The sequence below is a fragment of the Athene cunicularia genome (assembly GCF_003259725.1).
Source record: "Athene cunicularia isolate RWA chromosome 1 unlocalized genomic scaffold, athCun1 chr1_part1, whole genome shotgun sequence".
NCBI lineage: Eukaryota > Metazoa > Chordata > Aves > Strigiformes > Strigidae > Athene > Athene cunicularia.
In genome coordinates this window covers 99,608,701-99,635,667 of record NW_020799091.1, presented here as the reverse complement: position 1 = coordinate 99,635,667, position 26,967 = coordinate 99,608,701, and the positions used below count along the sequence as shown (strand labels likewise).

Sequence of the window (26,967 nt, the reverse complement as noted above, 5' to 3'; positions counted from 1 at the left end):
TTTATCAACCCTAATTAACATCTCGGGCTTCTCACACCCTGGCACACCTGATAATTAGCACACGAGTTAATATAATTTTAACAATGGATTATCACTTTGGGCAGAAGAATTGGGAGTCACTTCAGTGGAGTGACTCACCCTAAGCACAGCAGCAAGGTAAGATATGAAGAGCATTGGCCGCGCTTGCACAGGGCTAGGCAGACTGTATCTCTAACTACAGCTTACTTTACAAAACCAAGGTGCTTCAAAAATTCATGATTGTATCTGTCTTATTTTCCACTTGTACAAACAGATGGCCTTGGAGAAGCGTCCTGTCTCCATCCTCCAGACAACTGGAGCCATTCAGGTCTTTCTTCAAATACTTATAGCTATGGTGCTGTTTCTAATGATCCCAGACACCGTGATTATCACCTGCATTGGTCAAGCATGTTTCAGGACAGGACCCAGGACCCACCAGGAACTTATCTGCCAGGAACAACCCCAAGGGAACACCAAGGTTCTGATGCCCAATGCCAGTCTTGGTGCTACTCCAAACATCCTGTAGCCACAGACAAATCTGGCAGCACAGGCAGGCACCCTGGCACATATTACTGTGACATTATACCCTTTTTTCCACATAACACCATAAACTGAAGCCCTAAAAATGTGACCTGGGCTTCAAAGTTCAAGTCAGCTCTTAAGGATCAGTGTGGATGATGTGGCCAAGCCATGCACTGGCTTTCACACTCATAACCCCCCTCCCCTGGGAGCAACACCCACACTTGTGCCTGTGCAGTCTCCTGCATCTGGCAGAAGGGGTTGTGACCAACAGTACTGATGAAGCAAAGGGTTCTTTCTTGTAGGTGGGTGGACAATTTGGTTCAAGCCATCACATATTCAGTGATAAATTGAGGAAAAAATGCAGAAAGACTGCATTTTTGGGTTTTGTATTTTTTTGAAGACTCAGCTTTCAAACTGGATCTCTGTGATGTAGAAGCTCACAAGAGGGCACTGGTGGAAAACCATCACACGGCCATCAGAATCACTTTTACCTCCTCAAATTGATGTTTAACACTGCCTGCCTTCACTCTGCCCAATAAAAAAACTGAACACCAATCCTTGACAGTTAAAGAACATTAACACCATGAAAAATTATAGACTGAATGTATCCATACTCCCTGTTATCAGAAAGATTTTCTCAGCCTCATGTTTCTGTTTGGGATTAAGAACGGAGCTGTGAAAGGCAAGTATTGTTCAGCCACAAATAGTTCTCTTTCAGCCTCTATGAAAGTAAGGTAATGAACAACAGGGTTTTTTTTCCCTTTGGAGAGGTCAGCAGATATGTCAACTCATGGGAAAACTGATCCCCACTGTTACACTGCAAGGGTAGTTGAAAAAGATTTCTAATGAGCTACAGGGAGTGGATGCTGGCAATGAGCCAGCACCCTTGCCTGTGAAACCAAGACAAATGACAAGAGGCATGAACCACCTCTGGAGCAAGAACAAGTTAAAATTTAAGGTTTGCGTTTCATCATGCTGCTTGTGACTGGCAGTTCTCTTGCAGAATTTTCAGTGCATATGTGGACACTTTGCTCACAGACACTCAGCACATGTAACTTTGCAGGCAAAGGTAGGGCTCCTTCTCTCTTTACTGGGGCAGTCCAGGTGCTTGCAGGTAAAATACACACCTCTGTGTATACAGGATTAATATTTATTGAAGAGGCCTGCTTCTAAGATGACTAGAAAGAAAATACCTGCAACAGTGAAGCTCTTCTGGATACACACACAATCACATGCACACACATGTACTCAAAGTTGCCACAAGCTTCTGCACCTCCCCAGCACTGGGATGGTTTTATAGGGTGCTCAACACCGTCTGGCTGCACGGCATGGCTCCAACCCAGCTTCCCCTGAGCAGGGAAGTGGGTACAGCTGCGACACCCCGCGTTGCACAAGCCTCGCGGCAGCACCCACGAGCCTGTTCAGTCCTTACTGTAACTGCCACGTGGCTCAATGATAATCCAGAGTTTAACAAAACAGGGACTGTTCCCTTTTTTGACGACAAGGCTTGAGGAGGAACATTTTATTCAAGACCTCTAATCCAAACACCTCCTCTCACTTCTTTGAAAGAAACTAGGCGGTAGCTGCTGTCATTTTCATGCTGCGTTCTGACACACTTCCACCACATCCCTGCCAATAGTTTTAATTTCGTTGGAAAAATCAGCTCAAAATGAGAGTGACAAGCTGTACGCTAGTGACGATGCTGTCAAATGACAGATAACGTAGGTTTACATTAGTTGTCAAAATCTTTTACCACTAAAAATAGGTATCACAAGCTTTTGGATTCACCACATTGAAATATTAAACATACAGGATATTCACACCTTCAAAAGAGCTCAAAGCCAGGTAAAACCAGCAGTGTGTGACATACAACAAAGGTCTCTGAGCATTATTTACTTTGAGAAGAAAAAACAACACACTGCCATGTGAAATCTCATAACACTGCTGGCCAAAGCAAAGACAAGATGTTGCACACAACACGAAATACAACAGCACAATATGGGATGCAAACACATGCAAAGGAAGAAAGAAAAAAAAGCTTAGAGGAGAAGAGATAAAATCCTGCATCCTGTTATCCCAGCTCTTGGTCCAAATCGCACTGAAGGGAGGGCAGAGATCCTCCTGCAGCAGTTCCTCCTTTCCCTCCTGTCATCCCTTGCCTGCCCCAGCTCAGCAAGAAAGGGCCCAGAGCTGCAAGGCTGGGGAAAAATGGGAAAGCCCAAGAAAAGTAAGTAGGTTGCCGGCGGGCTGACATTTCCATTCAAGGGATGACTTCTCCCCAAGCGACGACCCGCCGATGGATACCAGTCAGGCAGCAGATCACCAAAGGGGACGTTGTTTTTATGGGTAAGATGACATAGGAGGATGGGGGGCGGGAGGAGAGGAGGAGGTGAAGAGAGACCATTTACAAACCGAAGTCAGCTTACTTATCCCTTCTAAATCACTGAGATGACTAGCACAGGCAGAGTTGTCCCTATATTAGGCCAGTATTTATAGCAGAAAGAAAATGAAGCATCATAAGGAATTACTAATTAGATGTTATCATAACACTTTATAGAACTGAAGCAGCACTCCAATGTGCTTTATAAATAATTAGCAAATTAACTTTCACAATACCCCTCCGAGGCAAACATTATCCCCCATCTTCTGCACGGCCAAGTGGAGAGCGAGTGGTTTACTCATGGCCACAGTCCTTGAGCAGAGACAGGATTACAACTGATGCCCTGGTCCCCATCACTGACACTTGATCTGGGCACGGCCTGATGACCGATGGTGAAAACCTGACTCAAAACACACTCGTGTTAAGTTAGCCAGAGCACCTGACCAGCCATCTATGTTTTCATACCAACAGTGAGAGGACAGAAGATACCTGTCCCCTCATAACGCCCAAGAGTGCCAAAAAAAGCACTGTGGCACAGTTGGCTTTAACCTACCAAAGTCTGTGCTGCTGCTTTAAGAAGAGACCTCACTCTACAGCCATGCAAACCGCTCCTGGCACATGTACTGGTGCTCATGACAGCCTGGTGGCTGGCTGGTTCAGTGGACAGCTTCAAGTGAAAACTGGCCCTGCTGAAAAAAAAAAAAAAAAAAAAAAAGGATCACAGGGATGGAACATCAAAGAAGAAGAGTGAACTAGGAGCCCACTCATTACATCTCCCATACCATCAGACCATGAGCCACACTACTAGACGTCTTCTCAGGACACCAAGCAGGGGCTCCTCGGTTATCATCCCAGCCCTGCATATCTCCATGGGCTGGCTTGGGCTGCATTTTCCAACTCCTTGCCACTAGGATGAAATGCACTCATAGCCATAAACTCAGGGACTGAATTCAGTCCCGACTGAGCAGCTGAACCCACATTACTTGGCACAGGCACGACTCCTTTCACACTAAGGATAAATTCCAGCTTACACCAGTGCAAGACCAAGACTCAGCCTCTTCTCTCACTCTCAGACATCACGCCAAAACCCAAAGTTTGTTCAACATCTCAGTCTCCCCCCACTTTTCCCAGAGGGGATATCTTCTCATAGCTCATGAAGAAACCTCTTCAAAGCCACAGAGCTAGGAAAAGCCAGGTGGCAGAGGCTGTGCCAGCCACAGACAGACCCCCACCATCCCCATCCACCCTCCTAACCTGCCCACAGAGACTGCAGCCCATGGCTCTGCCATCCTTCCCCCAAAGCCTGAGGGGCACTGCCAGCAGGGACACCGCTGCCTGCTCCCTCCAGTGTTTGTCTGCCTGTTGGGTGGAGAAAGGCTGACTGCAAGCACGTGCAGGTGAATCGCCATGGGCTACTCATGTGTTGGAGGCATGAACCAGGGGGAGAAAAGTCCCTCCACCTCCAGCAGCTCCAAAGGAAACAACTGTGAGCAACTGCCCTTTTCCAGACTTAGCAAACTGAGCACGCAGCTTCAAGCATGGACTAATGTCTGCTAACTCCACTAGCATAACAGAAAGCACCCTTCCAGTAATTCTTCTGTCTGAGCAATGCTTCCCTGTGCATCCAACTCTCATCTTTCACTGGAGTAAGCAGGCTGCCACATGCATCCTTGCTCCCTCCCTCCCACACTGAGCTTTATATTGAAGGAGAAGACTACGGCAGCATCAATGCCATCCACACACACACCCTCCTGTCACTGCCACCTCTACCCTCACAGTGCAGGGGTAACACATCCAAAGCCATGTCACTTTCTCAACAGCTCAGCATCAAGTGGTGGGAACAGGCAAGTCAGGGAAGGGAGCAATCCAACCAACAGGATGGGCAGGGGAACAAAGAGTCATGGAGGTGGATGCATGCACTCTACTTCTCCAAACTCCCCATGAAAGCATGAAGTGAAATCGAGGATGCTCTTGCACAGCTGCCTGCATGGCCCAAAGCAGGCTTTAAGAATAAGACTGGCCAGAAAGCTCCTGCCACAAACCCTCACACCACCTTCCCACCACCAGCCATGTCACGTCACTGACCAGACCACTGGGCAGACCCTGGCTGATCCATCCATTCCCATTGGCTGATCCGCCCCATGAAATACTCAGACCCTCACAGAAAAAAAACAGTACAGAAACATAAACTGCTACTATTACTTTCTGTCAGATACATGTTAAGAAAGTAGGCAGACCTGCATCTATTTTAGACGTGCTGCATAAAAGATGCCAGTTGACTGTGTGTGTTCTCCTTTTTAGAAAAGAAGCTCCAATATACTACTTCTCTTTTTTGTCAGAATCTTTCCAGCCATATGGTAAACAAATTCCCCTTCATGTCACCTCAATAAGAGGAAGCCTGATCTAGTTTCAACCTCCCCAGCCCAGAGCACGACATAGGAATCACACCATTCAGTTAATACCTCTCTCCCATGCGGTCCCTACCTAACACCCCTCACTCACAGCCTGACCCAAAGCCCTCTGCCAGGAGCAGAGATCTTGACTTAAGGTTCTGCCTAGAGAGCAACCACCACTGACTTTCACAGAATGACCCAAAGTTATAAACAATACAGCTAGCAGACAGGGCCGGCACAACTGGACTTGCCAGCCCCCAGAGGTCTAAGAAATTGAAGGAGATACAGATCTCTGGTTTATGTCTTTGTCTTCTTCCCTTTTTCTCCTCTTCCATTAACTTGTTCTAGTTACTTTAGAGGCCTTTTTCCCTTTTAAAAACCCACAACAAGTTATTCTGCTGAAAGACAGTTTTGTCAGAAAGTACATGCTATTTTTCTACTTTTCCAATATATACTCCCCCCGTTCATGGCCAGGACACATCGTCTCATATAACTACATTACTATCTACTTGTTTGCCAGTGTTATCCTTATAATGAACAAGGCATAGTTAATGTCCATCTAGTCTCTGTCAGGCATCCATATTGGCGGCACCCATGCCAAGTCTGGGTACATCATCTTACAGTGGTCATGAGGTGAATCACTAGCAGTTTTGTCTAGATATACAGACATCTTCCCCATGAAGATGCTCAAAGTGAAAAGTGAAGTGGGAAAATGTTTGCCAGAGAGGTTGTGCAGGCTCTGTCCTTGGAGGTTTTCAAGACATGCCTGGAGAAAAGCCATGAGTGGCCAGGTCTGCTCCCAGAGCCGGCTCTGCTTTGGGCATGGGGTTGGAGCAAAGACCCTCATGTGTCCCTTCACACCTGAGAGCCTCACTGACCCCAGGCTCAGGGGCACCCTTCCAAACAATCACTGATCAAATGCCCAGGACCATGCCTGGCAGAGAGGACAAAACTCCACACCAAGAGGAGATGAGCCTTTCATCAATGTTGGGTCCACCCAACTACACTGCCTTGAAGCTTCCTCACTGCTGTGGAAGTGTTTGATCCAGCCAAACAACGTCTATGACTGTGACAGATGGATCCTCATCCTTCAATACCAGCTGCCAAACATGCTCACCAACCTATCTCTAGGGGCAGCCACAGCACTCCCAACACATTTCAGTCCAACGGAGCTGAGGACACACTAAAGCAAACAGGTCTCTGCTAAACTGGATGACAGGTAGTGCCGAAACAGTGCTAGTACTCATGAAAACAGTTTCACCATCAAACCTGAAAGCCAATTACTTCCAACAGATGTTTATAGTACTACCCAGTGGCAGCAGGATGGCAACCTCCTGTGAGTCCTGAGCAGTCTGCAAAGCATACCTCTATCTACACCTTCATTCCCAATCCACAAAAGAACAAAATTTGAGGGATTTCTGTACATAGCTTGGAGGCCAAGAGTAAAGGGTGGCAGAAGCCTCCTAAGATAGGATAGTATTAAGAAATCCCACTGGTGCATTGTGCTTTGAAAAGCACCAAAATTAAAGGAAATTGTTCAGACTCCCTTTATGATGAAAATAAGAAACTGAAAAGCTTGACCAGGAAACACTGTTTAAAAGTTGGCTCTTTTCCATGGTTAGCAGGCAAGAAAAGGAGGTACAAAACCAGAGCAGGAAGAATGCATGAAGCACCTGAAACTGTCTTCTCTGAATAGCAGTCTGAAGTCTTTGGCTTTCTTTTGATACTAGCAAATTTAAAAAGAAAGAGTCTCCAAATCTTGTTCCAAGCTACTATTTGGAAGAAGGCCACAGCTCATTATGGACAAAGCAGGCAAATAATGTATGGTTTGTGACACTCAAACAACTGCCCTGCTCCTGCATATTTGCAAACTGATGGCAACACTGACAGACAATACATACATCAGCATACATCCATGGTGTTACATGCTCACGTTCAGAAAACCTGCATTAACGTCAGAACTGAGCCTTCAACTCCTAACAGCACTGCCTTTACATTTGCACAAATGTGGTTTTGAATGCTCAGAGATGCATAATTCCTTTGAGTGATCTCTTAAGACTAAGAGTTATATTTTACTGGCAAGAGTTATATATTTACTGTATATTTTGCTGGTAAAAGCCTCGTACTCTGAAAATCATAATTGTTCTAGAACCTCTGATTAATTTTCCTCATTCGTACTTTTTTCTCCCCCTTTTAAAATCCTTCCTGTTCCTTTTATTTCTTATGAGCCTTTTCAGTATTTGTCTGTTACTTGAAAGTTAAAGCCTGATTTGTGACTAAACATGTTTGGGAGGTGGACTCCAATGCTGCCTGCTGTCACTGTTCCAACTGTAAGAAGCTCTTGTGAGATCACAGCGTACCAAGGCAGATCCTTCTCTGCGTAAGTCTGTGTGACCAAAGTTATTTGTCCCCTCCACTCCAGTAAAATGTGATTAATATACAGTGGCATAGCTGCATGGTATGAATAGTGGTGGGTATATATTAAAGTGGCAATAGGGCAACAGGTGGGAAAACACAGAAATACATTGCAGAGCAATAAAATGGTTCACTTTCATCAGTTGCATTAATTGCACAAAAGCAGTAATCAGAGATTGTATGCTTAAGTATGTAAAAAATGCTGCACTCAGTAACTTGAAGAAATTACTTTTATAACTTGGCCCACTTCCGTCACTGTAGCTGCACCCAACAGATAAGGGAACTCTTCAAACTTAAATGACCACATTCCACATTTCAGGGTTCTGCAAAAACCAGCTGAGCTATCTAGGGGCCAGCTCGGGTCAGGCCAGCTCAGAGGGTGTGAGCATCGGACTTCTCACCACCCATTCCAGCAACACAGTCGGCCACAGGACAAGGGAGCCTCCTACATCAGCCATGGATGAAAGTACTGGAGACATCCCTGCAAAAGCAGAATAAAAAGCACAGAAGGCCCCGGGACTCCTGCATTCTTCTCATTAGGTGATCCTGCAGCACAAGTGATCCAGAGCCTGTCCAGGGAGATGCCTCCTCTTCTTCACTCTCCACCTGACTCTCAGCATGGATCTCTGGCTGGTCCTTAAAGCAGGAATCTCCTGGGACATCATCTTGCAGGACACAAGTGAAGAAGCTCTAAATCCACAGCAAAAAAGCATAACCCCAGAGCTGGCAAGGAAGGGTTAATCAAGGATGTCCATCTGTCACTGGGTTATGGATGGAAGGATCTTAATGACATGGATTTCTGAGGCCATGAGACCACTAAACAGATTCCAAGACATCTCCTTTCTCCTCAAATTTCCTCAAAAATGACACAACCAAATGATGCAGCAGGGAAGAAAGCAAAGAGGAGGAAGCCTCAGCTGTATGTGCCCTAAAACAGGGAAAAGGAGGGGCAGACCTCCAAGTGGTTGCATATTTATGCAGTAACAACAACAGGAGAAATTATTCACTGCAGGCAGCATACAGATGCACAGCTCAGTAGCAGGATGCACTGCAGCATTCAGAGAGACACCTTTGTCAGAAGGAGGGTGCTGTGAGCAGAGGATACGAGTGCTGCAGAACAAGTTACAAGCAGAAGCCTTCTCTGTGGCAGCTCAGTGCCTGAGACCTCCAGGCAATACCAGGAGAATCAGGAAGGACTGGTCCAAAGTACACTGTACAGAGGTCCAAGTTTTGCAAAACGTTCCATTAAACCACTTCCCTCTCTTCAGTCAGCCTTCAGCAGAGTCCAAAAGCACTGGGAAGTGGCTGGTGTCCCAGCACTGGGATAAATTGTCCCAATGCACTGGCAAGGAGAGACTGCAAACAGCGGTAGGAAGCACCAAGTTGCAGAAGTTCTCCCCTCTATGTTAAAGCCTCTGAGCGGTATCACTGATGAACTAAGGAAAAAGTGGCTCTGCAGAAGAGGAAATCTTGAAGTAGTGCTCCACGGGCTGACAGTGACTTCCACTTCTGTTTGCTCTTGCTAAGCAAGGTGCAGCAAAGCCTTTCAGGCAGCCTTGGAAACTGCCCATCACTCCTCAGCAAAAGACAGCCACAGGATTGACTTCAGATGCATTAAAACCACCCCTGATTTTAACAAGTGCTCTAGTACCTGCTTAAAGCTGATAATCATGATTGTAGGTTTTGCTACCTAGGAGTGAATGGTGATGCATCTTTACCTGAACAGGCACCAAAAGCTGTGGAGACTGCTGCTAACTAGCACTCCAGTCCAGGTGGGCAGTCAGAAGTCCTGTGAGATAATAAAGAAACATGCCAGAGGAAATGTAGGTAGCTATATACATCCTAGCACTTTTCAAATCATCACACCCAAACTTCATTAATTTAAAATAAGGATGTGCAGTAGCCACAGCACACCTTCACTGATTAAGTCAACTAGAGCAGAACTAGCTGTAACCAAAGGACAGCAAGATCTCTGATGCAGCTTTATTAAATGCAGTGTCTTCAGGCTGGGCTTTCTGTCAAAATCGATGCATTCAGACGCTTCTATGGCTTTGGCTGTAGTTTCCCATGTCATCTGAATCGTGTCTTCCATACCAAGATGGAAGGGATGTGCATTGCTGGCCAACAGCATCCTCAGGCAACCAACTGCCCCCTGTCCATGTCCTCCTCGTCACACAAACAACTCCACATAGGGGCTGCCACGTCCTGCTCCCGCATTCCCACGTCCAAACAAACAGCCACCAGCCCTCTTCTAGCCCCCCAGCTCACAAAACACAGCTGGGCAGAACACTACATTTTTATTTTATGGCCATTTTAGCTCCCTGAGCTTGCTTACTGTTGAATGAGGAAAGCACCTGTGCCACTCCACCTGTCCCTGATTAAAAGGATACCTCAAGCTCAGAGCCATGCCTCCTCCACTCAGCATTGAAGCACAGCAGGGAAACAGGGCCAACTTAAAGCTAACCAGGCAAACTATACACAGTTTATAAACTGGATCAGTACCTTGGTCTGATTCATGACCACCCCGGTGATGCAGATGTGTGACAGGGCAGGATGCTGTAAACTGGAAGTGCTAAAGACTTAACCTTATAAAACCCAAGCCATACACAAGTATGAAAACATCACACACAATATCCTCTCCCCTCCACCCAGAAAAAAAAAAAAAAAAAAAAAAATTAACTTTTGGGGTTTTTGTGAAAGACACAACAGCCTTCAGAGTCACACACAGCAGCCCCTTTGACATTAGTCAATATTTTATATGATGGAATGGGAGACAATGGAAGAGAGAAGTGAAAGGTCTCCCTTTTTTTTTTTCTTTTTTTTTTTTTTTAAGATGCGCTCTCAGTCTATATCCTCAATGAATGTCTGTGAATCTCTTTATAACATAAATGTCAGTCTTGCAGTGGATTGGAACCTTGGGATTACTGCACTGACAGAATTAACATATAAAACATAAAACCATAACATTTCATTATCCATTGTAAACTGCATCTGCTTTCACCCTAGGGAAACTGGAAATATCACCCAATTTCACTATCATTTTCTGTTAACTGACTTTTACCACATATTCACATACTGGTACATTCAGTTTGATGATATATCAGTCTTCTAGTTTCATTCTGCTTCCTCTACAATGTTGACTTTTTTTTAATCAATTTTTTTGTTCTGTTTTTGTCTCTATGAAGGTACCACACTATAAAACCACTCAGCTGAAAAAAAACCTTACCTGGAACAAACAAAACAGATCATATTTGTCAAGCTGAAAACACACCAGAAGGAACCTATTGTCTGAAATAAGGATAGAAGGCAACATAGAGGTAAGAAAATCTCAAATACAACAGGCCAGACTTCTGTTCTTTTATAGGCACGCTAGGGTCTACAGTCAATAGTGAAGCACTAAAGAACAGAATCTGTTCCCTTCTGTGGTTTAAACTCCCTGTATTTTTCCTTCCCACTATGAGGCTGGCTGCAAATTCAAAGATTTGCATAAGCCACAGATTTTGTCTGTCTCTTTGAAAGGTCAAAAATTAGAAACAGCACAAACAAACACACATAACAAATAGGCCAGCTGGCAGCAATTTGGAGTGACCACATGGAGGAAGTGTGGAGAAGAATAAGGGCAGGAGAGAAGCCTTTAAAAGCCTGGGTCATACATATATTGCAAGTTACAGGGTGCCTCAGGGGAATGTTTTATTTAATCTTTGCAAAGATTAGTGACCAACTATCCTGATTTAGAGCTGTCATGTTTCTATAAACATTTCTGGACATTCTTTGATAAAGCACGCAGCTGCTGACATGATTTTTCATATAAACACTTCACTATGTATTACACTGCGTATTTCTGAGAAGCCTTAACATTTTTATTTCTAAGAGAACACTCCTCCTCCTCTGCAGGCTATGGAGCATTGCCCTGGGACAGAGAAGGGAAGGGACAAGTAAGCAGAGCATAGGGAGGGTGGGCAGGAGCTGCAAAGAGATGTAACAGTAAAAGTCTTTACCAAAACCACTCCGGTCGTTACTCACATGAGGGCATTACAGAAGTAAGTAGGAAGGTAGGAAAACATTTGTTGTCCCGTGTAGGTTCTGGAATGGAAGAGAAAGATTAACAGGTCAACTTCAAACATCAAGCCAGATACACGCAGCTGGTGTTAATCTGCATGACCCTCATTACCTGCAACAGACCTCTGCCAAACTATGGCAGTCAAAGAGCTGGCCAGATTTTTATTACTAACATCACCTCGACCTATTAATGCAGGGGGGAAAATCAAATCCAAATTGCTTCTCAATATTTCTTGCTCTTTATACTTGCCAGAGCTGCAAAACCCAATTAAGTCGGTTTCCCTTTGGTTTGCAGTCAGTCAGCTCCAGGCGCTCAAGGCTGCAGTATCTGGGGCTGCCAGTCCTGCAGGGAACATTTACTTGTTTAAAAGCAACTCTTTCCACTGGAGTTGAGTTTAGCTAATTGTACCATTTCTACTGATCTTGAGTTTTATAAAAAGCTTGGCTCCTGGTCGCATGCTGTCAGCAAAATTACACTTGGGGGCCAAATTTGGTTTAGTCTGGATCACACAAAACAATAAATGCAAAGCACTGACATAGGTTGAAGGTAGTAAAACAGAATGCATTTAAAAATAAATCTCTAGAATGCCTGTCCAACTGAGGTAGTAAAAGGTCACTTATCCCCAGCGCATAGCATCACCACATGCTGTTCATAGATTTGAAAAGTGAGTTGATTGACAATTCCATGAGTACCACCAAACTGAGATTTTCTGGCCCTTCTTCCTGACCAACCATCTTCACATCACCTTGAAACCCAAGTTTGTGAGAGGGAGAGCTTGCTGACAGCTCATTATTAAAATGGTTGTGTTCCCCACAAAGAGAAAACAGGAAGAGTAGAGCTTCCCATTGCCATTCGACCCACCACAATGAACTGAGCCTTTACAAAACTCTCACAGGCTCCAAGTGCTGTAGATGATGTAACATCATCAGACATCTGCCAAATAAATAAACGAGCTCCAACGTGCCTCATTCCAAATCTGCAAAGCAATTTTCATCCCAGTATGGGAACTTGTACTGGGGTTTAATACTCTCTTCAATATATCCCCTTCCACAAAGAAAATCTGCGCTCACTGCTACAGGAACATGCTTAATCCCTGTAAGCAGATGTCAGCCTCTAAAGCTGAGAAAATGACTTTGTTCTTTAAGATCAGGGAATTTAAAACTCAAGAAGTTGAAATGCCCTAATGAATTTAGTAACTTAAATCCTGAGAGAAAGCACCTGCTTTCTGAATAGATGCCCAGTCAAAAGCCCAACACTGTTTTATGCATCCATAATTCAACCACGAACAGTATTTTGTTAGTTGACAATATATCAGCTACAGTCAAAAAGCAACGCACCTGAAAAAGAGAGGAGGGAGCTGCTAAGAGCAAACGGCCCAAATCCCACAGCATTGCCCCATGCAGCAGCTCTCAGACAAAAACTTCCGAGCCAGGGTTGCTCCGCCAGGATCCACCAAACTCCACACAAGCTCCACCAAACCACTCTGGAGGGGCACCAGTTCACCCCAGCAGTAGATCTGGGGTCTGGCTCCATGTCTCAGATGCACAGCTACACCTCCCTGCTCCCAGCAACTCACAGAAATAAAAGCATCTCCCTTCGCTATATGGCAGGAAAAGGCTCCAGTACGCTGCAGGTAAGATAAGGCATCTTCCCATTTATTCACACCAGCAGTGGCAGGGATGGGGAGAGGAAAACCAAAACAAAAACACAAAAAGAGGATTTTCATCAAAAAGTAATCAAAGACAAAAGAACATGGGGGAACCACCAGCTTGCCTGCAGGATTAACAACTGCAACAACAAAAAGCAAGACACTGTAGCAATCTCCTTAGCTAAACTGTAAGTAAAGTGGGCAGGCTTCTTATAGCAGCCTGCTTGCCACCATACCAGCCAGGGCAAAAGGTGGTGAGACTGAAGCAGAGGCGGCAGCAGGACCCTCATCAGGCATTAGGCAGCAGCTTCAAATACTCAACCCAGGTCCTGATCCACCTTCATGTCAGCTGAGAGAGGCTCCCACTGATAGCTGGTTCAGGAAAAGGTTATTCGGCCATTTACCAAAAAGTTTTGTTTACCTAGTGTTGGTTGACACTTTCCCTCAGCACAGCTGCATTTTCAAGAAAGAAATGCTTTACCTGTAAACAGGCAGTAACTTAGCTAAAAATAGGGTGTCCCCACATACCTCGGGGAGCAAGGAGGACTTGGCGGCATAGAGGGACTGCGTCTAGGAGTTCAGGCAGGACCAGCAATAGATAGGTAACCTTTCTGGGAATTTCATCTGCGTTACTACAGGTGCACAAAGGATACCAGCTTGGAAGTCTTAAAACATGCTGGCCTGAATCCTAATGACACACAGAACTGTCGCTCTGCTACGATTAAAATCTGCGTCAATTCCCAGGGCCAGGCCAGGCCCGGCCCTTCCCCGGTTTCCCACCGCCCCCAGAGGTGTGCGGAAAGCTCTAGGGAGAGGCTGTGCTGGCCTTGATCCAGCACTCAGGTCTGCAGCAGCTTCTGAGAGCTTCCATCGCCACGTGTTCAGTGCAGACCAGCTCCTCGGGCACGCTCACGCCAAACACCCGCACCTCTCATGGAGCATGCATACCATAACCCTTCTCCCACCCCACAAAAGCCAGTCCCTGCCCTACCACAGACATCTGCCCCTAAAGCAGCTCTGACATGAGGCATTTCCCTCCCTTGCCTGGCTAGGGGCTGAAAGGCACAAGTGACAGACACACGGACCATAAGCCAGACCGAGCCCAGACCAGGCCTTTATCCATCCAGGCCAGCACGTCCCCAGGAGTAACAGACCCCAGGTTTCCCAAACTAGAGAGCAACAGCAACAAAAGCTTGCTCCTCTTCCCTATCTCAAGCCTCTCTTGCAACAAAACCAGGGCCGGAGGCAGCCCTCGCTTTATGCCCACCATCAGCAGCCCTGCTGGGAAGCAAACATGCTGTGAGCAAGGCAGGAGGTGTCCTGGAATTAAACACTGCATCAAAACACTCATGTAAAGAGGACAAGATTAGGCAGACAACCTCAGTTCTGACATCTTCTAAGTTGAGATTGCTTAAAACTATAGCTTCAATGATATGCATTTAACACAGGTGTTGGGATGTGCAGAGTTTTTAATGTGTCTTGAAAGGTCCACAGAAAAAACAAATAAAAATGTTTTTTAAAATTTTTTCTATGTAAATTAACCAAAGTTTGGCTAGATCTACAGTTTCCTTACCTTTGTATTTTGTGTAAGAAAAATCTGTGATACCTGATTACATTGAGGTCATAGTGCTTCTGTTTTCTCCCCCCAGGACTCTGCTCAATCAGAACTCCAGCCTTCCTAGGGATCTATTTTGTCTTATATGCAAAGGCCTTCTTGTTCTCTGCTCTAGAAGCTCATAGTGTAACCCAAGCATCCCCAACAACTACTGTAAATCTCCCATCCTTTTTTCCTGATTTAAGAACGACTGCAACAGTACGGTATCATCATACAGTACTTATCCTTGAAAACATGTAACTCCAATTCAGCAATCCTATTACATATGCTCCTAGCATTTGTACAGAAGAGATTTAGCTCTTAGCTCTCCATTGCTTTCTCTCTTTCCGTGTTTGTCAGTGCAGAAATTATCTCAGGCTATAGACAGGTCACGTCCAAATGCTTCTCCTATCTTGATACAAATCTGGAAAAAAAAGCAACCGTCACGTACCTTGCTCTACCCTGTCAAGCTTCCCAGCTCAGCTTTTAATAGCCACCCCTCTGAAGTGCCGTGGAAAGAGCCAGTTACGCCATCTCTCTAGCATCCCATCTCTAAGTGATGCTATCAAAAAGACAACTTGCACAATCAAGGGTCCATTCAATCCCCTCCCAAGAAGCACAGGGCAGAGGAAACCTGTGTCATGCTCATAAGGATTGGGGTTGCTTCAGAAGTGACAGCAGTATGAGTCCAAAAAACTAAAGAGGAAAGAGCCTGTCTAGAGCAGAGCAGTCAGAAGGGGAGCTCCCAAGAGCAGAGGTGGCAAAAGGACAAAATGAGGGGAAATCAAGAAATAGGGACACATGCCCTAAAATTCGATGCTGTGTAAAACCACAGCACCATACCACACTACTGGCAGGGGGAAATCATCTCATCCTGCTCTCTTCTGCCTCTGATCCCCCCAAACTGCACGTACGTTTTTACCCCATGGGCACTGCCAGCTGCCCATGGCCCTTCCCACGCTCAATACTGTTCATGCCAACTCACTGCTTTTGTCAGCAAACTGAGCCACCATCGAGCTGTCTCCATGTCTCAGCAACACACCTACCTCTTGCATAAAAAAAAAATTTAGAACCCAAACACTTCTGTTTCATTTATTCCAAGTGCACTGTTCCTACAGGCCATGATATACGTATACATTTCTTGAATCATCATCTCCTACATCTAATACTGAAACCCTGTCTTAATGCTGTTTTGCCATTCACCTGCCAGAGATATATGCTCTCTTTCAGTGCAGTACCCCCTTCTGTGCTCTTGCCCAAGACCTGTCTCTTACCTCATCCCATTTTTCCCTCATATCACACCTCCAACACATTCTTGACAACTCATGGTTTAGTCACAATTAGCAAGTCTAAACCCTGGCTATGCAGCATTTGCCAGGAAGACGGCTCTATCTCTGTGAGAACATCAGCCCAGCTTTCTAAATATGCAGCTCTCAGCAGGTCTGACGCCGCAGACCAGAGACAGCCCACGGAGCCGGCAACGCTCTCGAGAAACTTGCCCTTTATGTACAAGTATTAATGTAACAGTGGCACTTAAAGATGCTTTTGACTTACCTTGCAGCAGCTCCACTCAAGAAGCACTAACTGGGATGTACACTGAGAGAAAAGGAAGGATTAAGACAAATGGGATCCACAAGGTGGTTTTGTCTGTACCAATCACCCCACCAGCTAAATACTGACAGTAATACTAGAACTGAAGGGCAGGAGATGTCACACAAGAGTACTCTTACACTACTAGTTCAGAGCAAGACCATGAAATGGACAGCACAATCCAGTACTGCACATTCCCACCGGATCCTTCATGCCACCTGAGCATGGCTGCACCCACATGTCAGTCAAATCAATCTACCCAAAAATGTATCTGATGAAACCAGGTCATTTTTCAGCCATGTGGCCTGGGAGTGCTGGTACTGACACAAGCAAGGCAGTAGGAACCCATGGCCCAGCAAAGGAAGAGGTGGGATAACATCGCTCCCTTCCAACAGCAACTCAGTCCTGGAGCATTTAAAAAATAAACAAACAAATCACCCAGATGCTCAAGAAAGTTTTTTGGGTTTGTTTTGTTTTTTTTTTTTTCAGAAAAGTATGCCAAGGTAAACAAAACAGGCTACAGTCAACCCCAGCCATGCTCCCTCAACACCACCAACACTGCTCAGAACAGTTTCTTCTATGTTTTTTCCAACCAGTCTCTAAGGCAGATTGCTGGTTTGGCTTCAGCACCTGTGGGGAACATCTGATCTTGTCCTGTGAGCACAGCATCCCACTCCACAATGAGCCATTTCCATTAATCAAGCCAGAGTTTTACTAATGGTGTTGTCCTACCAAAAATATATTAAAAAAAAAAAAAAAAAGGCTACAAGGTGCCTAGTAATAATCCCAGCCTATTCTGCTAAACTGCATCTTCTCTCCACCCTTGCAGCATTGTGAACTCCTTTAGCTGGGCTATTTCGCTCTGCCCCCACAGCCGGACCCCCAGGTGTGCCTTTTGCAGCCCCTCAACCCTGACCCATCACTTCCGACATCCATTTCTCATCCTCTTCCTCTTTCATCTGGCACATTCCCACCAGCCTACAAACCCAGCCTTTGTCTTTTTCTCGAAGCAGCACTGATCCCCGTGCCCTCTCCCCACCCCACTGCCCCCCAGTTACCCAGGGCTATTAACTACACTGTGGTATTGAAACACTGTAAAGTTTAGTAACATATAAAAGTCTCAGGAGGTGTAAAAAAAAAAAAAAATAGCTGTAGTGTGTAAGCTGAGCAGTTTTATTAAAAACACAGCTTCTACCTGAATGCAGACCTTCTGCAGTCCTTCTCCCCTTGCCTGGCTGCTGGCCACATGCCACTGCTATGTTTACTTTCCTCATGCCCTCCGACACATCCCCAAGGTGCCAGCTCTTCACTGTCTGCTTGCCCCACGCTGCCTGCCTTCCTCAGGGCTCCCACCAGCCATCACCCTTCCCAATGTCACTGCATCAGCCGCATGCCTGCACACCCCCAACTCCAAGAGGGCCTCCAGACAGTACTGCAGCACAGGAGTTGGGCAACAAGACAGCAACGGCAGCAGCTATAAACCTTTTCACCGGATTCCTGCCTTGTTACCACATCAAAACAGCAGCTCCTCCAGCCAGTTCTGGTGTTACTGCAGGCACACTGTGCACACCAAACCGAGCACGTGTTTCCAGCACAGAAATAACACAGTGCTGGAGAGGCTCACCCAGGGGCACACAGGCTGTCATCATGGCAAAAGAAGCTGAACACCCGAAGAGATGTGCCGCAACTTGAACTGAAGCATCACAGGCCTTGGGGAGAAAGTACATGATATGCTGTGATTGCTGTCATGCAGAAGACCAAACTAGATCGGGGTCTTCACCTTTGGTTTATGTTCTGCAAGCGATTCTCCAGAGCAAGAGCATTCGTTGCAGAAATACCTCCTGACTGAACAAGCTCATCTATGCTCACAGTAACATGAACACAGGTACCCTGGAAGATCCCCTCTCAAAGGAGATTCTGAAGGATTCCCAGACAAAGAGCTGCAGGTGTGGATGATCACCACCAGGTGCAGACGATCAGCACAGTTGTTCATTCCTCAAGTTTCTATGAATCTACATACCAAATAGATCAAAGACAGCAACCTCCCCTCTGCTTACTTTCCCAGCTTTGCCTTCAAATCAGCGTCGCCGATGTTACTGTTTTTCTTTCATTACTGCTCTTTTTGTCTCCTGGTCCCATCTATGGCCCTGGCCTTCTAAGTATTACACCATTTGCTACATTGCCAATATTATTTTCTCTGTGCCCACCAGCCTTTCTCTTCCTTCCAATTCACTCTCTGCATCAGCTTCTCCAAAGAGACCTTCTTCCAGTTCATGGTATTGCTTTCTTTACAATAGGGCTGCACGATCTGAGTTTTTACAGGACTAAGCACATCTCTTCCAGACCAATGCGGCAAATAAATCCTCTCAGAACATGTGCAACAGCATCAAACAAGATGGCAATATGCATGATGTTCCTGCACCAGATCACTTATACACATACACAAATGCTTGTAAATGCTTTTTGAGAGGGAGGTGGGACCAGAGAGCTCTTCTAACCTACACAACTCTACAATTCTGTCATCTTTTGCAAGGAAAACAATAAAGTCTAGAACTAGAAACAGCACTGCTCACTTGACAGCATACAGCAGAGGTCACCTTCCCAGCTCTGCTGTAGCATCACAGTGTGACCTTTCCTGTGACATTTCACTTATCAAAAAAATCACAATTCATTCCCATTAACACAGATATGACATCAAAGGTCTTCTGCAATGCATCTAGTAATCTACCAATAAAAATTGTGATGTAAGTAGATAATTATAACTGCTTAAGACTGAGGAAAATCACTACAGTATATTATTTTTGTATCACCTGAAAAAAAATGTAAATATAAACCAAAAGTGAAAGTCCTCAATGCTCAAGAAAATATTTCATACTTTTCCCTTACTTCAGTCCTCTTTTTCACAGCCATTTTGACAGTCTCCTGAAGAGACTGGAGCTAGTCATGGCTAGTGCACAAACTGGAGATGGGCTCGAGGGCTAGAGGCTGAGCACCTTGGCCCCATCCCAGCACACAGCCACAGGAGCAGAAGGATCAACTGCACCTACCGGGTCCAGCACAATCACAGCAGTACCAAGCACCGTGGCTGCCTCTTCAGCACCAGGGAGACAAAGGTGTCATTACCAAGTAGACCTGGCAAATGAAATTCAGGAACCCCTCCTGGTACAGACTGAGATATAGTTAAGGACAAGGAGCATGGAAGTTCACTTTCCTGTATAAAACAAAATTTTACTATGGTAAAGAATTGCAGGCCCTGAAGGTGTCCATACCTTTCACCAGCATTTTCCAAAGGGAGATTGTGCCCCTAGAAAGTGGGGAATTCTGCAGTTAGCACTAGTAAGAGCGAGAGAGATGATGTTTAGTTTGATAATGTGACTGTCACTGGAATTTTGAAATGTCACTCCCACACCTAGCAGATGCAGTTGGCTCATTCCTCATTTTAGAAAAATGTACTGAAGTTCCTTTTGTAATTGATGCAAAACGTTTCACAAGACTGGAGCTTTATTTTGAAAAGAAAAGCTCTCATTCCCTTTCAACTGAAAGGCTTTTAATTAATTCTCTTGAACATATTTAAACTGCTCTATCCTTTTTAAAGACTCTTTTGCAGGGACAAACTATCTCCTTAAGTAAAACCCATATGGCACACAGCTGAACTAAAAATGCCTAAAACCAACACAAAAGAGCAAGCTGATGTTTCAGGTAGGTGGATCCTCCACCTATCATCATTCTTGGCCCTGACTTTGCCAAAACTTACATCTGTGAATTACTCTGGAAGGATAACCAAGACAAATGTTTGTATAATGGGAGCTTGAAAGTGTAACTTGTTTTTAAACAAGCATGTAAGGCAAATCACAACTGGAATGACAGTATAAAAATAAGTGAGAGGAGACACCAAAAACCTGTGGGAGAAAGATGACATGAGTTTCTATTAGTTTTGGTATCTTATCTTACAAGTGAGCTCACCTAATGATTTGACTACTAAAACTAATCTATTAGATGACTTTTTTTTTTTCCACATCAATTTTCAAGTCAGATAAAAAATGTCCCAAGCAGCCTTAAAGACCACAAACCCACATGCACTCTCTAACGCTTCAAACTTCTTCCTCCTCTTTGGCCAAATGCACCTGGAAGAAAAGGAAAGCCATACAAACAGACCCAAATTTACTGTATCTTGACACCAGGATATATGACAATGTGGATGTGGAAAGAAAATTTATTCCCAAGTTAACATTTCATTCAGAAATAAATATTTTAATTTTTTATCCTGTGGCAACTAAATATCCTCTCCCTGCAAGTCCTGACATGGAACTTCATGAAAACTGGACCAAGCTGCTAGGAAAACTACCTTGACATTTGCTAAGAGCCCAGATCTATATAGCCATAGGCTGGTCGTTAACTTCATCAGCTAATCATATTGGATTTGATCCTTAAGATTGGAACATTATTTACCCTCTGTTCCATCATGCAAAGTTTAAAAGTGAACTCAGTTGGGTTTGGTACTTGTCCTAAATCTAAGGCAATGATCACTTTATCATCAGCGTTGAATTCAGCTTGTTCTTAAAACCCATCACAGTTCTTTAAATTGCTCTTCTGTTCTTACAGGAGGGGTTGGTTGAGTTTTCTTCTTTGACAAAACTGACTATATAGAAATATTGCCTATACATATTTATATGTATCTCCCCATGAAACCATTGCTAACATTTGGTTGGAGAAAGGAAGACAAGCATGCCCTGTACCACATTCTGTGCAGTTGTTATCCTCCATTACACAAACATTTGGCAGGCTTCCATTATAGAATTTATGCACTAAAATTAGCTCTCACAATTGCAATCAATTGCAACAATCAAGGGTAAGTAATTCTAAAAAAAAAAAAAAAAAAAAGTGAGCATGGAAAACAATGTTTACAGCACCGCAGTCGTTCCTCTATTTATTTGTAATTATGTGCAATACAGTCTTTCTATCTGTTGTTGCTGTAAGCACACAACCAAAAGGAGAGTAATTTCTCATCAAGAAGCTTCCTTCTGCAGTGCCCCAGAACATTTCCTTGTCATTTTGTTTTTGGCACACACCCCCTGTCTTGGGGAAGGATGCTGGGAAGAGACTCTAGAAACTCTCCAGTGCAGAAGATGCCCACCTCCATCTCTGCACATCCCAGCTTTATCCAGCACCTCTCAGGCTGCTTTATACACGTGTGCATGCACCTCCTTTTCTCTGCCCCTCTTTCTGCAGACAAGTGACCTGGGCTGCCCTCTCCACCCTTCCTCTCCCAGGACCCATCCACGAGGTGTGAAGGGAGGGGACAGTGCAGCTCTACAGGACCCCAATGGAGCCACAGGGCTTGGGGACAACCCAGCCCTGGCACTCTAGATTCTTCCCAGGGCTGAATCCCATCTCCAGCACTGGCTGTCAAGTAGCAGAACACAGGGGTTTTCCAGGAAGGGTGGGGAGGGATGGGTCCCCAAAGCAGCACCAGAGCTGCCTGTCACCGTAACAACTTGCCAAGCACAGACATGCACTTTGAAAACATGAGCCATATTTTCTTGCTACGGTGTGGGAAGGGGTTAAGGGGTGAAATCCATCTTAGCAACCAACAGCGAATCATCAGGCACACTCCTCAACAAGATTTTCATGACCGTGAAATTACTTTAAGCCAACTACACAGTGACTTGGTTGATATGTATATTTTTTTTATCATCCTTTTTAACACAGATGGTACATACTGCGTATGGTATGATGCCAGAGCAGAACTCAAAGTTACAAGCAGCTTTGTACAGATTTTTCCCCCTTGAAACAACAACTCATGAAACTAGTAATAAATGTTATATTGTTTGGAACAAAAAGCAGATAATGTATATAAACTTCTGGAAACTAAACACATATGGCAAGAATATGCTAAAAAATATAGAATTCTCTAGAGAATGCAAATAATGAAAAAACCCTCTCTGTGTAATTCAGTGTAAATATTACATCTAATTGTCTATTCTCTCCCACATGGATACAAGCAAATAAAAGTCTGGCATCCTGCTTTAATCTGAGCAGTCCTCAATCTTCTGTACTAACAATCTATGTAACTTCTGGCCACCAAGAACCTACATCATGCATGTCATCACACATTCAGACTGAATTATCTTCCACTGTTTTAATTCACTTATGGGTTTTGGGTTTGTTGGGGTTCTTTTTAAACAGGTCACAGCTGTACTATAAAGGAATATAGATAAATAAGCACATGGTATTAAAGGAACATTTTCATTTTTCAGAGAGGAGTAAAAAAAGCTTAAATGATACAGGCTTGATCAAATCAGAAGCAAAGCCCTCAGGTACAATACATTTGTCTCCCTTCCGCAGTTCCTAACAGCAGATGCTCTTCTGACCCAGACCTATCACACTGAACAGAAAAACATGCATAAATTCATCATTCTTTGTATTATCTAAAAGCTATTTACAGTGGTCAACATGAAACAAATTACGCCATTTTGGACACACTAGAGAGCTTACCAACACAAGTTTAAGAATTTTCCATGGTCATCACTTGGTTTTGGTCCAAGCCCATAATGTCATTTTTCACTGACATCCTTTTGCACCATGAAATTCATGTTCACAATTCATATCAGATAAAAGTCAAAGAGGACTCTCAGCAAAACATCCAGAAAACCAGTTGACTCTTCAGCAAAGTCTACCACAAAGAAAAGCACATGGGTATTATCAAAAATGGATTTAGTATAATACTGGTTCATGTGATAATAAATAGAAGCTAGTATCTAGCACATCTTGCCTTTATTTTGTTTTTCATTGAACGCACCTGTTCTCATTCAAGATGAGGGCTAAGCTGTTTAAACAGCCAAGTTACTTTTGCAAGTTATTTCCCTTAGCACACAAGCAAGCCCAGGCAAGAGAAACCACCCCTCCAAAACACGGCTGCTCCCCGGAAACAGTGCAGGGTGAAATTTGTAGAGTAAATATACTCTGTGAATGCACAAAGAGCCTCACACTTTTCAGCACAGTATGCACATGGCTGCTTTCCCCACCACCCCTTCTGAAATGCATGTTGCAATGGGTTCTACCATCAAACTCTCATCAGTTCAGCTTTTTTACTTATAGACTGAGTTGCACCTGCAAGTTCAAGTTGTTGCACCCCTCCACCCCTCCAGGCAAACCAACCAGCATTAGAAGGTGGTGGCTGCTAAAGCAATACCTGAAAACAAGAGCTACAGAATTATTATTTTTTTTATATATGAAAAGTCCTTCAGCTGAGGGATGAAAGTTTCTTTTCAAATGAGAAGAGAAATCCCAGAGGACCCATCTATCCCATGGCCATTCACCTGGGAGGATCAGACGTGTCTTGGGAAGAAGTGCTGGAATCTGAACCCACACTCCCAATTTCCAGCCAAGCCCTCTGATCACTGCCAAGGCAGTGTTCATCATTTAAGTCCAGAGCAGCTTCTTTACTCCCTCTCTGATTCAAACCTAGTTTTAAAACCAAGCATAGTGAGAACATTTCTGATTTCTTCAAGTTTTATGGGAGAGCATTTACATTTTTGGTGCAATTGCGATTAAAAGTTATGCATAAAACGCTGGGGTGATGTCAAGCTATTGAAAATTCCTCATTTTGAGTTTACATTAAGAGGAAAAACACCTAAGGGAAGATTTTTTTAAAATATATGAGCTGTAAATGATAGTTTTAAATATAGCAAAAAAAAAGGAGATGGCTAGAAGAAAGGATTTGGAGGAGAACGGAAGCTGATAATCAGGAAAGGGGAATATAACAACACGCCAGACTGCAGAATGCCCTCCAAAAGCAATGAAAATATAATCACTGCAAAAACCATTGCCACAGCAGATGATCAGCATCTGAACATATCTCTATAAATTCTCATGCTCCTGCAGTGCTACGGAAATGCAACGATATCCCAAATACTGGAATTTTCTTAGACTGGAGAGACAGGAAAAAGAAAATGGCCACACTCCAAAAGCGTCTTAAAATATTTCTTCTGCTGACTAGCATAAAAAACAAATAGTAGCAGAGACTTATATACCCATGTTCCCAGAAAGGAAAGACCTAATGAATTGGCCATCCCACTCCTCAGCCTAGGAAGCGTGATGCCAGGCTGCTCCAGGTACCAGGGGTAAAAGGTCCAAGAGCAGCCATTTAAGTAGCTAACTTCAAACCTGGCACAGCCAACCCAAGCACTACACATCTTTCAACATCGGGTGCTCACCGAGCAGTTGACTGTTCAGGTAACAAGCTGTAAACAAATCATACACATGGATACAAAGAAGAAATACTTAAGCTTCAAAGGCATTTTTCTTCAGCATGTAAACATTGCAGGAATTTCTCTGATGTCTCAAATAGCATTACTCTGTGCACAAAGTCAAGTCCACTCACAGCATAGTTCACTTTTGTCCCACCAAACTGACAGCTTTTAACTGCTCAGACTTCATCACAACATCCCGAGGTTCAGAAATGCTCTACAATGATGGGATAAGCTATTTTTGGAGATCTATCTGGTTGCTAGGGCAAATTCTTGTAACGATACATACCATCTACCAAGCAGGATCTGATTTGCAAGTCAGGAGAGGAGGAAAAATTAAGATGAGATATGACTAACCAGGGTAACGTGAGAAACCAAATGAAATGCCATGCTATATAGAAACATGGTACAGCTTCCATCAAGGCTCAGCTGACCTCCTACGTGAAACACGCCTGGTTGTTTTCAGCCAGCTGAGCCTAGATCACAGGCTTGAAAGAAATTTCAAAAGGTTGTACATGGCATCCTGCTGCCCCCAAGGCAGGATTAACTATATCTAAACAGTACCTTATGCAGGGCATACCACTACTGAATCATAAGCATTTGTTCACACAGCTCTCTTGTATCAATATTATTTGTCTTTTACACAAAGGAGTAAATGAGGCAGACAGAAATGAAGCAGTTAGACCTCAACTACACACTAAGTCTCCTGCAAAAATCAGGAAATCATTCCAGATGCTCAAAACCCCACAAATAACTGATGGGTCAGTTTTCTAGAAGCTGTATGCCTAGATATTGGGTCATTTTCAAAATTACTGGAGCCTCAGTTCACATCAACCTGTTACACATTGGATAGTCTTACATATTTTATAATCCTACATATTTTGGAAAAGACTTTGACAGTTTTTCTACCCAAATTCCAAGCTTTCAGCTCAAGAAATGTCTTTTGAAAGTTAACAGGACAAACATGGTAAAGAAAGGACAAAGGGGGTGGGGAGGAGGGCTTATAAACTATTTTCCATTTTTTCCATGGTGAAGAATGGAAACTTGCATGCTGATGTACAAAACCACCAGCTTTGCATCATCCAAACTGGAACAGGTTGTATTTATACCTTGCTGCTCTATCTTCTGGTCAGCTTTGCACTGAACTCAACTGAGATTATAAGAAAGCATGCAGATCCAAGTTTAGGAAACCACGATACTTTTCTTGGTAGCTGAGCACTTTGTGTGTCAGAAGAAAGCTTCTGTAATTAAAATAATATCTCCCTTATAGATACTATTTAATTAGGCTTTAAACTATTGAGGAAAGGCTTACATAATAATCGCACTTAGGCCTCAGTCAAATTAACAGTGCCTACCAATACTTAGTCAAATTTAAGCATACCTCCCTGTTAAGAGAGAGTACTACCAACACAACCTGGCATTAAAACTGAATTAGTATGCTCTTTTCCTCCAGTTTGACTTCTGAAATAAAAGGTTCAAATCTATGAGAGATTTAAACACTGCAGAGACCACGAACTAAATTAAATTCATAGAGCCACCAGACAAAGATTACTGCTGTAATCTGTAGGAGTGATGCTGGAAGCAGAACGACCAAGACTGAAAGAGAAACCGCAGGTGATGGATGGACATCCAGCAGGGCATACACCTCTGCTGCAGTCCTGGGCACATTTCGCTGGCCTCTGGTCAGCAGGGGTTGCAAGTCCCTCCACTGGAATAACCACAAACCAGGCAATGTACAAGACACCAATTCATTCTTCTCACATCCACATGCCCCTGCCTTCACAAAAGTATTTTCAGGTGAAGGTCCAACTGACTCATTTACCCTTGGGCTGCAGATTCCTCACATACATGTGTGTGACATAGGGACCCCCTGCAAGGGCTGTCCCTGCCCATAGGTGGCACAGCCCTGGCAGAAGGTATAGACGCAGGGCTCCAAGGGACAGGCCAGCACACCAAACAGGCAGCAAACCCTCCTGGTTTTACCAACCATGAAGAGCTTCAACGCTGCTCAAAGCTGAAGCACCAGCAGCCCTCTTTTTGCTCCTCTGCTCAGGAAAAATCAACTCTTACTTGATGGAGTGTTTGGGCAAGTAAAGAT

The 26,967-nt window shown here is 44.2% G+C and overlaps 1 protein-coding gene across 7 annotated transcripts in view; it reads right to left on the bottom strand.

Annotated features, from left to right (window-relative positions):
* The window catches only part of TIAM1 (T cell lymphoma invasion and metastasis 1), a 179,429-nt gene that overhangs the window by 121,466 nt on the left and 30,996 nt on the right, over positions 1–26,967 (bottom strand). For 5 of the 7 annotated variants that reach the window (XM_026844411.1, XM_026844384.1, XM_026844452.1 and 2 more), the window contains exon 3: positions 11,752–11,811. The exons of 1 other annotated variant lie outside the window; for it this stretch is intronic. Coding sequence is in view for 5 of the 6 variants with exons in the window: in XM_026844384.1 (XP_026700185.1) it covers positions 11,752–11,761 (10 nt within the window). In the remaining variant the exon portion in view is untranslated. Of the gene's footprint in view, positions 1–11,751; positions 11,812–19,667; positions 19,832–23,115; positions 23,294–26,967 lie in introns of all 7 variants that reach the window. One more of the 7 variants, XM_026844392.1, reaches the window with a different exon arrangement.